General features: G+C 31.2%; 1 protein-coding gene across 1 annotated transcript; it reads right to left on the reverse strand.

The window, feature by feature from the left end:
• Nucleotides 1-225: 225 nt before the first annotated feature.
• LOC119672872 lies at nt 226-929 on the reverse strand. Its single transcript, XM_038084034.1, has 2 exons — nt 865-929; nt 226-801 (listed from the first exon to the last, which is right to left on the reverse strand). Exons 1-2 carry the CDS (start codon nt 865-867, stop codon nt 295-297), a joined length of 510 nt encoding a protein of 169 aa, XP_037939962.1. The 5' UTR covers nt 868-929; the 3' UTR covers nt 226-294.
• Between the last annotated feature and the right edge of the window lie 11,646 nt (nt 930-12,575).

The following is a 12,575-nucleotide window of genomic DNA, read 5'->3' on the forward strand; positions in this document are numbered from 1 at the left end:
CCTAAAGTTGTTATGGAAATATATGTAATAACAAAATTCATTTAAATACAATATTAGCTGAAAATAATAATCTCTGCAATATTCTCTTTCAAGCAATTTAAATAATGTCACATTTTTTATGAATAAAATTCTTATTCTTGCTTTATTTTTTGAATTACTTAATTTTACTAAATTTTTAATGCAAAAAAATCGAACTTAAAAAACTAAAAGAGAAATAGACTCGTATGGTCAATGTACTGGTAGGCATAATTTGGTCCGAATTCCTTGTCAATATCAACATATCGTATGCATAATTTAATGACGATAACGGTATCTGATTCTACGAACAGTCTTGTAACGATAGCCATCAGCACCCAATTCAGCAGATTTTTGTTCTACTGGAGCTTCTTCTGCTGGTGCTTCAGCTGGTGGAAGGTATTCATTAGCAGGAGCTTCGGCAGCTGCAACTTCAGAAGCATCAGCCTCACGACGATGACGACGGAACTTAAGACGACGTACAGTCTTGTAACGATAACCATCTTCAGCTACTTTAGTCTCTGGTTCTACTGGTGGCAAATATTCTTGGCTAGGTGTCTCTAATGGTGGCAAGTATTCTTGAGAAACATCACGACGATGGCGGTACTTCAATCTGCGTACTGTTTTATAACGATAGCCATCCTTAGCCAAATCAGCATTATCTTCTACTGGTGCCAAATATTCTCTTGATGGCTCAGCAGCCACATCGATGGCAGCATCATTTACAGCTGTTTCAGCGGCAGTAAACGCTACGAAAGCAACCAAACACGCAACCACGAAAAGTTTCTGTAAAATTGGTTCAAACTTAGAAAAGAGGATAATATTTTAACAAAATCCTGTAGAGCTTACCATTTTTGAGAATTTATTTTCTTTTACCCTTGATTTAATTTCTCAATAAAACTATAATGAAGTCAGCACTATCGATGTGTTGAACCCAAATGATGGCTTCTAACAAAACGTTTACAGTATTTATAGTCCAAGTATCGTTTAATTTCGAATTAATGGCAGAACTGTTACCAAATATGAAACATGTAACAAACCTAAATTTAGAATAAAAATAAATATGAAATAATAATAATAATAATAACAAGTGATGCTCCACGCATTTGATGGGTTTGAAGTGCACATTGACTTTCAATGGGTTTGAAGCAGCCAACGAAGAACGCACACAGGCACACACGTGTGTATCTATAAAAAACGAGCAATTAATAACTATTTAAGCCAGCAAATATTTCTTAATACCAATTTTTCTAATTAACAATTTTTTCCCCATTTTATATTGTACTGCTTGAAATCGTACAATTATTTTTGGAGCAGGTTTCTTAAGTGGATTTTAAAAATATACAACAAAATTTTGTGTATTCAAATAATTGGCTACCGACTTTACTAAGAGCACAAAAAATATATTTAATTTAAAATAAATTCAATAATATAATGTATCTTTTTCTGAGGAGCCCTCAGATGTCTTGCTCAAAAATCTTGCGGCTTCATAATTGTTTTGGCATAAGTGACTCTTCTATTTCTGTTTCCAAATCCGTTTAAACTTCATTTATTTGCTTTTCATTTATTTATTTATTTGTGCAATTAGTAATGTAAAATGTCTTATAAATTTGTTAAGAACTGTTTCCTTCTCAAAGTTTTTGCTTAATTAATATTCAATCGTGTGTTTAAAAAAGAAGCACTTGTATACTCGTATCTTCCAATAAAGTGAGTATTTGTGGCTTTGTATTTTCACGAAAAAATTTTAATTATAATATTACATAATTATGACGTCATGTTAGCAATGTTAAGCTGGCCTTGAGTTTACAATTTTTAATAGAAACAAAAAAGAATTTGTTTTATTTTTAATTATTTTTACCATTCAAGCATTTTATTTTGCCTACGCAAAAAATGTTTCCATGACTAAGCAAAATTTCACATTTAAAAATAAAACAATACACAATTTCAGAATGATTTCTTAAGAATAAGTCAAGCAAACAAAGGTAGGTTTCAATAATTATTGAAAATTTGGAATTAGTTTCCTTTTGGAGCAGTCAGAAGAACAAAGTCGTGGTCTTCGTGCTCCAGTTGCTTGAAAGACAAAGTGTGGCTGCTGTCGAAGCTAATCATTCTATTAGCAAATAATTCAAATAGCATCAAATTTAAAACAAAAACATATAAGATATAAAATAATTCATCTTTAAAAATTTTCCATCTCTTAAATTAGTCCTACTATTCGTCTGCGTCATCACATTTTCAAGTTTTCAAGAGGCACTGTAGGAACTCTTTTTGTAAATATGGTCCGGAGTTCTCTCTATCATATCAATGTTGAAAAGCTTTGTACAATCTTGGCAACGATCTTTCTGCTCACCATATTCAAAAATCTTTCGAAAGATTGTTTCAAAGATCTTTCGTTTTCTGGCAGCGATCTTTTTTCAGAATAAGCTCTGTTTTCTAAAGACCAAATGAAAGATCTGCTATTAATCAGGCCTTACGATTGTCAGGTAGGATTTTGTTTGTTTTTTTCTTGCACAAAATTCTTTTAATACAAAATAAAATACATAATAATTAAAATAGAAATTAACAATTAATTAATTAATCGAAGTTTATAAAAATAGAACAATTACTTCCAACTTCATTTTTAATACTGTTTATAAAAATTTTAATACATAAATGTTTTTTATGTAATTAATAACACATATTTTTTAAATATTTAAATTTTAATATATATTAATATTTATTTAACATTGATTTATTCATCTATTTATTTATTTATATATATTTAAGCTATAATTTTAAAACTAATTAATTTTTTTTTGCCACTGTTGTTGTGAATGCAGAAATAGTTGCTACCATTTCTTTTATGATATGAGTTAAATTTAATATATAATTATATATGTATAAATAATAATAATAATGGGACATACATCTGACGGCTCATGCATACATCTGAAATAAAAGAAAACAGCTTTCTATCACGAATTACAAATGATAAAACTTATTTTTAAAAGACTTTTGTGTCAGAATAGCTAAAATCTTACAAACGGTCTTCCAGTCGATCTTACAAATATCTTGCGAAAGACTTTTAACGATCTTTGCCACAATTGCCTTGTTAATAACAACTTAATGGCTATAAGTTCCAACATATCAACTTTAAGTCTATGTATAATATATAGATTCAAAAGATAGATATTTGCTATTAATACAGAGTTGCCATCATTTGGCAATGTGTTTAAGAGATACAAGAAATTATGTATTACACAATAATAATATTGAATAATTTTACAGATGGGTACAGCCCTACCCACCAAAACCGTCATACGGATATATATGGAATAAAACATATATTAGTTTATTTGTATTAACTGACCTAAAAATAAAGTTTCCAATATTTCGGAAAATAGAATGATTTTATACTGCAGACTTACTTTTTTCCCTTTTACTTATTAGTGAATAAGAATTTACAGTATTGGTTTTCATGAAAAGAGTTTGATGGAATATATCGTGAATATATTCGATTACATCTAAAGCAATATATCAGAGTTTTGCAAACTAATGCAAACATATTAAATAGCGAGTTGCTTTTTTAGCAAAGCCAAGTCGAAAACAAGGAATTTGAAACATGATGTCTCCAGGGTAGCGTTCTTAAACCGATTCTTTTCAACTTATATATGTCCAAACTCCCGCACCCCCCTGAGGGAGTCAAAGTCATAACATATGCTGATATCTTTACAATTCTAACTACAATCCAAGACCCTACTATGTATATTGTACAACAAAAAGCATACATTTGTATTGGAAGCATACATTTCCCTTGTGGCATCGTTCTTGAACAATAGAAATCTTTACCTATCCTTACATTGAAATAAATCCTCCTGCACTCTATTTACTTCCTGAACTAAAAAGGTATCTTGACTCTAACTTCCTATGTATATTGTGCAACAAACTGAATGCATTCTTTCCCCTTGCGACATCGTTTTTGGACAATAGAAATCTTTATCTATCTCGAAATATATCCTCCTGCACTCTATTTTCTTCCTAGACTAAAGAGGTATCTTGACTGTGCCCAAAAATAGTTCAGTCAATTCAAGATCAAAACAGCCATCGAACTCATGCCTCGGTTATGTGCTGTCGGGTGAAATCTCGTAATAATGTGTTAAAATCGCTCGCAGGTTGCTTATGGGATAAAACCACTATGCTGCTACAGTATGGACCCCACAACCTCCCAAACCCAACAATTTAAACCCCGCCCATTCCCAATCAACACCTTTTCCCTAATTACAACTGATTACGTTAATTCACTCGTATAGTATATAAAGTTATAAATAACAAGCAGACAAATAGATGTTAAATTAAGTTCTTGCTTGGATCTAAAAACGTTTGTTTCGAATATGTTTAAAGTCTACACTAAATAGATAAACACTAATTTGCAAAATAAAAGTAAAATGGCTTGAGTTGCTTATTATAGGTTCTGGTATATACCTTAATGCAAAAAAACAAAAATGTAATGAGTGTTCATAATAAATTATAGAATTCAATTCAACGGATTGTTAATCCAACGGATTGTTAATCCAACGGATTGTTAATCCAACGGATTGTTAACCATCTATAATGAGACAATTATTATAAGTCGATTTTATTGATTTCTACATTAATAACATAAAATTCTGCATAACGAATGGATATAGTACAAATTGATTTATATATTTATTTATAGTATAAATTATCAATTTATTGTAGTATAAATAACATACTTAAATTTAATCTAAAATGTTGTCTTGCGAAGGTGAAGCTATGTACTGATTAATTATTTTTAATTTTTTTTTCAACACTTTAATAAACTAATTTTCGTCTGCTGCTAGTATACACTTTAAAATATAAATAATATATTTTAGAATATTGCAGTTTTAATAAAAATACAGTGAAAATTAGTTCATTTATTCAAAACCCCTACTCTCTCCCAGTCAAGCTATCACCTCCAATGGTGTGTTCATCAACCTATCGGGCAATTTTCCAATTGTTTGCGAAATTTCTTATAAATATTTAATGTGGAAAAAAATAATCGAACTCTGAACAAAATTCCTTGCAAACAATTTGAAAATATGCCTCTGTGCCGGTCTGGCGAGGAATACAAATGCATTCACTGCTCACTGGTTCCGTGCATCCCCATTAAAAAAATGTAACATGCAACTGCAACGTTTTGCTGCATCAACAAAAGTTCTAACGAAGTGTTAATAATGCGAAATCCGAAAGGGCAATAAATAATTAAAAGCAATAATTGTAAAATATTTTCTAGTGAGTGCTGAACACATCCCAGGGGAATGGCAGCGCAGGTTAATAAATTTGTAAAATAGGTGCTTTTGTTTAATGTTCAACATCATAAAACATCGTTCGACGTCTATGAGAATTTCGAATTGCGTACATGCATTAAAGGCCCTGCCTTGTGGTGGGCGATAAACAATTTTTAACATAAAATTGAATTACAGTGTGAATTTGTGGCTCAAGCGTTTGCGGTTTTTAAATTAAATGAAACAAAAATTTGCGAAATCCGTAAAATGCATTCCAAATGCACAATTAAAATAGATCAATTATACCAAAAATTGACCATTCGTTAGCTGCTCATTAAAATCAACAAATATTAATTAACATAATTTAAGTACAACATAAACAGTTTAATGCTTCATAAAATTCGGTTCAATTTTATTTTTAAGCTGTTTGCGATTATTAAATAAATTATGAAGTTATTTAATTTAAATTATGCTAATTAAATTAAATGATTCCTTATAATATATCATGCTTAAGGAAATTATAATAAAGGCCTCAAAGCATTTAAATAGCACAGATCTTTTGTTCTGCAAACTCTTCGATCACAAAAAATCTGAGGTTACGAAATGTGTCTAAATTTAAAATAAGTAAATAAAATAAAATAAACAATGAATTTTAATAGTACACTGTGACCGAAAAGTTTCCTTTGCGTTTTAAATAAAACGCAAAATTCTTAATCTTCATCAATATTTATTTTATCTCCTTCAAAATATGCTCCATTAAGAAGCGATACACAAATGCCAACGTTTCTTCCAATCATCAAAACATTTTTTATAGGCGCTTTCCGGTATGGCTTTGAGTTCCCTCTGCGAATTCTGTTTTACGTCTTCTATGGATTCAAAACGCGTTCCTCTGAGTGGTAATTTGAGGTTGGGAAACAGGAAAAAGTCACACGGTGCAAGATCAGGTGAATACGGTGGCTGTTCGATGGTATTTATTGAATGTTTGGCCTTAAAATCGTTGATAATGTTGAACAAATTGAGGTGAATCGGAACAAGCCGGGCGTTGACACGTCGCATACACAAATTGTCCACCAAAATCAAACGAGCCATCTCACGACCGATGCCTAGCTCTCGTGCTATCTCTCTAACACTCACATGAGGATTTTTGAACACGATTTCCTTTGCCTTTTCAATGTTTTCGTCGGTGGTAGAGGTCGAAGGTCGTCCAGAACGCGGCATGTCTTCGACGGTCGTACGACAGTCCTGAAAGGCTTTGTACCACTCATAAACTTGAGTTTTCGATAAAACTGATTCCCCATAAGCCTTTTGTAGCATTCGCAACGATTCTGCACACGAAATTTCGTTCGAAAAACAAAATTTGATGCAAACTCTTTGTTCAATATTTTTTTCCATTGTTTTTTTCGCAACGCACTACTGAGGTGAACTGGTTTCAACAGCTGCCGTAAACGAACTGTCTGACAGATCGCGCTCATTTTTGGCCATAGTAATTAAGGGACAGTGCTGCCAAACTACATAAACTTAAAATATCGAAAAATATACAGCGCGCGAATTTTAAATGAGAATTTCCGAAAACTTTTCGGTCACAATGTATTAGCTAAATTTATTAGAAGCGAACATTAGGATTATTTTCATATTTCCGATATTGGATTTCTTATACGTCACCAATTTGATTCTATGATTCTAAAATAGTAAAAGAAATGAATATAAAAAATTGGAAAACAAAAGCAAAAAACAGAGTAGAATGAAAGGATGTTGTTAAACAGGCTTAGGTCCTACATGGATTGTATAGTCACGGATGATGATGATTCTGAAATAGTGACCAAGGACCAGTATGAAATTTTTGTTTTTAGTAGGAACCACAAACTTTAAGAATAATAAACTTTATGATTCTTTTAATATGCTTTATGCATTTCTGGTATAATCTATAATGCTTAGGTACATTACATAGACTATAAAATAAAATACAAGCACTTAACAATTTTTTGTGCTTATTTTGTAATAAGTGAGGTCTCAATGGGCAAACTACAAGCTATGTATTTATACCTGCTAAATTTAATTCATGGACCATATTTAACAATCTTGCGGAACACCGATTGGAAACCACTGTTTTAAAAAGTCACTTAACGTCGACTTGAAGTATAAAAGGGCTAAGTCAAATTCACAAATTAAGTATACGAAAATGTGTTTTAAAAGAAAGCTTTAGATTTATTTGAAGAAATGATTAAAAGCACCATGGGGGTAGATTAGTATGGACAGGGAGAGCTATTAGTCTTTTATTAATTGGCATTTAAATTGAGATCGGAAATTAATAGAGGAACTGTAAAGCAATAACAGATTCTATATTATCAATAAGCTCATCTTAAGTACATAGACTGCATTTCAAACGTCTAAAATATTAAAAAAAAAATTTATGATCCTTCGACTTTAAAAATTTAAAATAAAGTAGATAGAATATTTTTTCACTAAGCCGATGATTTTATTCTTCTTCATTATTTAAATAAATTTAGAAAAGCTAATTGGGCTTGAAGTTCAGGTGGAACAAATGTTCTCACAAATATTACTTTTTAAAAATACAACTTTTAAATATTAAATTAAATTAATTCAAGTAGTCTTAAATTAATTCAAGTAGATATATAACGTAAGAAATTAATAACGAAAAGATTTGTGCATCCATCGAATATATCAATATTTATATAAAATTTTCTATAATATATTCTGTTTCTGGACATTGCTTGAATATAGCCAAAAATCAGAGGCGAGGCGTCGAATGATTCAGAGTGATCACTGAACAGCTAAACAAAGCTTCCTTTTTAGATATTTTTTTTTAGTAGGTAAATAATCTCGCTTTGTTGCTACTTAACATTTTTTGTAATAGCTTTTCCAAACAGATTAACATAAATACAAAACGTACAATACAAACAAAATCACACATATGTTAGTTACACCCAACATTATTTATAATTAATAAAAGAAAAAACACATTCCTGTTAAAATATACTAAGGTTCAGATAAAAACTGCACCGTGCTGCTTACAAAGCATGCAAATGAAATCACATTCACATTGGGAATATGTTAAATATTGAATACATAACACAAAACATACAAACAAGCTTCAAAATAAAAGAGAAAACAAGCCCCGCAAAATATGTACGTAAAATAATCATAACTCTTAAATTAATGCGCGCAAGCGGTTCAATAAAAAAAGTGAACCTCTAATATTTTTCAAAGTAAATACAAAAGAGAAAAGAAATGACTGATCGAAAATGGCCTTACATTTGACTAGAGGTTCAGTCGACTACACTAAACCCGAAATTCATACAAATCGTGCAAATACAATCAAAGTCACGGTTGCCGTTTTATATGAGCAAATGGTTCAATAAAAAAATTGAACCGCTCATAGTAAATACAAAGTAAAAGAGTAAATGAACGCATGAGAGTTTCTTACTCTTATGTAGAGGTTGGGAATAAACCAAAAACAAAATCATTATTGCAATTTTATATTAGCAAATGGTAAAAGTAAAGAAAAAAATTAAAGAAATTTGAAGTGAAAAATAATATTTAGAAATAGATAAATGTGTGATTAAAGATTTGATTCAAATAATTTTTTTTAAACGATCTTCTGAAAAAAAGGTTTTAATTCATAAAATGAATAGACCAACTCCAGATATGAAGAATTTGGTACCTGATGTAAAAATGTCGATATATGTGGTAAGTCGCCATTTTCCTACAGCAATTTACCATAAAAACCAGTGGATCACAGGCTGCGAACATTTAAATAAATTGTTTTGTTGGTCTTGTATGCTATTTGCTTGTGGAAAGGACAAAACTCAGGAGTAGGGGGCATACGTTATTGTTGGAATTCTGTTTTGTTCAAATTGTGAACACCTTGCCAAAAAGCTGACGCCTCGCTACTGCCAAAAATTCATCTAACTTTGAACTTAAACTGAAATACGTTCATAATAGAAAACTTATTAAACTCTTTGTTTCAAAACCCCCCAATTAACTATTTTCTATGCTGGTGATATATTTCTTTACCTTATTATTATTGTTAGGGGATGTGGCACTGCGACCGTCGGGTCTATTGTGCTAGCTTCTGGGTTTAGAGTAGGTCTCTAAACCCAGAACTTTACAGAGTTTTATTTCCTTTTCCGTAAGAATATACATTCTCAGGAGCCTATTCCGTATGTGCATTAGCGCAGGGCATTCTAACAGCAAATGTGTGGCCAACTTCTCATTCTCTTCACAGAATCTACAGTTTGCATCCGTGTGTATACCCAGTCTCGTAAGGTGTTCTTTACCTTTCTATATTCAATATTGTATGTAAATTGTATATTGAAAATTACTAAATTTAATATTCTTTTTTGCAATTGAGATTGTTTAAGTCCTCATTAACCCATTAAAATCTGTTACTAAAATTTATAGGTAATTTTATAGAATTGTACAGGATAATGTAAATGTATTTTATCTAAGCTAAGTGCTTTCTCACAAAAGTACATACTGCAATCAATTCTATTAATTCATTACAAACTTACAAGCAAGAATTGAATGATATGCTTCATTATGTTGAATATTATTTTTTTTGCCAATTTTTAAATTTGTTTTTCCTGCAATGAAATACACCACAAAATGACAAACAATTTCGATTTTCAATGGTACACAACTGATGAGAGTCTGTTTGCGAAGCTTTTAAAATAATGACATATTATCATATCATCAGGACGCATTGCTGATGCAGCACTCAGACATACTAAATGTGTAAACAATTATCTTTATGCGTATGTGCATTTATGCTTATTTACGTTGATTCAAAGGACCTGTCTTCCTGCTGCAATAAGCTGAAGCGTTCCTTTACTGTCTTTGTAGCTTCTGGCGATGTCAATTTTTTAATTTAGTGGCATATTTACCATCAATTTGGCATTTAAGCTTTGCAGTATTGCTCACATGTGATATTTTGTTGTGTCTGCAAGTCCGTTTAAGTGTCCTTACAAAGAATTAAGTGCATGCGTTTGCAATGCGAATTGTTTGTTTTTCTGACAAATATGTAAGTAAACAAAATGTTTTTAAATATGCAACAATAATGCAGCTCCAGAAACAATAACAATTACTACTACAAAGAACAGAATTATTATTATTTTACACAATTAAGTGCATACACACTTATGATTCCACTAAAGCTTATAAAGATACAAATAAATGACAATTACTTTGTCTCTTTTTTGACCTGTAAAAGGATTTGTTAAGTGAAGACTTGATAATTTTCACAGGCACACATTTAATTGCCCTTTAGCTACGTTGTTATTTATTTAAGTGAAAATTATAATAATAATAGTAAGAGCTATATTAGTTAAACATATCACTATATAAAGCAGTATGGATACAATATATAACGAGGATTCAACACAATAAAAAGTCTTCTACACAAAGTCTTCATATTTACAATTAATGCTTTATGCTTTTAAAATCTTTTAATAACACTTAATAGATTAATAACACCTAGAAACAATCTTATATATGGGCTTCTAACAATGCTTACACATTTCTTCGGAAAGAGCTCATGTTTTTTGTCTAGTTTAAAAGTATCTCTTCCATAGTATTGGATTACACTCTGTATTAAAATATCCAAAGCATACATCTTCGTTAGTGAAGCATGCCTTTACTAACTACCTTTAACGACTGTCATCTGGTATCACTAAGCATTTGCAAACAGAAGAGGTCTGTCTAAATTTGTCTATAATTTTTCATAATGCTTTCTCAATTTAAGAAACCTTTAAAGATGATCTCCTCTTCCTCAATTAGCTAATAAAACTGTTTTAATTCCACATTTCTCCTAATTGTAAATAAAAAGTTTGGCATATTAAAAGCAGCCATTTGCATTGATAAATATAAGTATCTGACTATTACTATTGCTAAGTAAATTAAAGAATATTATCTTTAAATGCCTTAAAGCTTAATACTGGATAGAGACTGGTGTTTCGGTCTCTTCTCCTCGAGCGTAGACTGTCTAGATTGTAAGACGTCCTATAGCCCCATGTCCCCTCAAAACCGATATTATCTGTGAAAGATGAACTTCGATAACCGAACTTCCTGTTAACAACTTTGAATCAAGTCAGAGGTTATATATTTGAAGTACATAGACCATTTCGCCCTATAATCCGCTATCTGATTAGAACTAATGTCATCTTATCAATATCATCTTGACATATTTCGATTTGCTCCCATAAATTAAATCAGAACTTCTATATTTAGAGTATTTAGACTATATCGCACTTTTGACCTGTCTACTAAAGAAATATTTCTCCACTTCTATTAGTCTATTGTAAAGACTGATCATATAATAACTTTCCTCTGTTTTTGGAAGGAGCAGAGATTAAAAAGAGAGGCTCCATTGAATGGACACCATTTTGCCAGTGCGGGCATACATTTTTTTGGATGGTATTATCTTGAGATAAGAGTATGTATGCCTTTTAAGTCTCGCGTCTAGACATACCAAATAGTGACAGATGAATTTTGGCATATCTCCCGAAAGGCATCCTTAGATATTAGTGGGATCAAAATATATTCAATTTCACATATACATTTAGCTGCCAAAAAGATTTGTTTCCGTTGTATTCCCTATAATTTGCCAAAAGCTCAAATCGAATCGATCGATGCGAGAAAATGCTGAAAAAATACGGCTGCGGTAGCTCAAAACATCACGACAGGTGTGGAATCATGGATTTATGCCTATAAACCCCACACAAAATAGCAATTCACTTTTTGAGACAGCATGTCGTATGTTTTTCAAGAAGTACCAGACATGTTATAACTCTACCACTTGAACAACGTACATCGGTCAATTCTACACAACTATTTATTTGACGGAAATTTTGAGGAAAACTAAAATTGTGGAAAACTAAAACGTAGACGGAAAATCATTCTCCACTACGACAGTGCGTGTTCCTACATATCAACTCAAATAAAAGATTTTTGAGCACTCAATACGTCGAATTTATACATCATCCGCCTTAAAGTCCCGAGTTTGCACCCAATGACTTCTTCTTGTTCCCAAACTTTAAGAAAAAAATATGTTGTGTTCGTGGTGCTACGAACGAATAGGCAGTTGAAACATTCAAAATTTTAGTTTTGGAGATGTCAACTTTAAAGTGGCACAACTGTTTCGAAAATTACTTCGAATTTAAGTCGAAATCGATTTCCAAAATCTGTTATTTATCATGGAGAATTTTTCGAAAAACAATAAAACCATTTTCACTTAAAAGACAGCCCTTGTATTACTTTGTACAGAATATGTATCTT

The sequence above is a fragment of the Teleopsis dalmanni genome, chromosome 1, assembly GCF_002237135.1.
Source record: "Teleopsis dalmanni isolate 2A chromosome 1, ASM223713v2, whole genome shotgun sequence".
Taxonomy (NCBI): domain Eukaryota; kingdom Metazoa; phylum Arthropoda; class Insecta; order Diptera; family Diopsidae; genus Teleopsis; species Teleopsis dalmanni.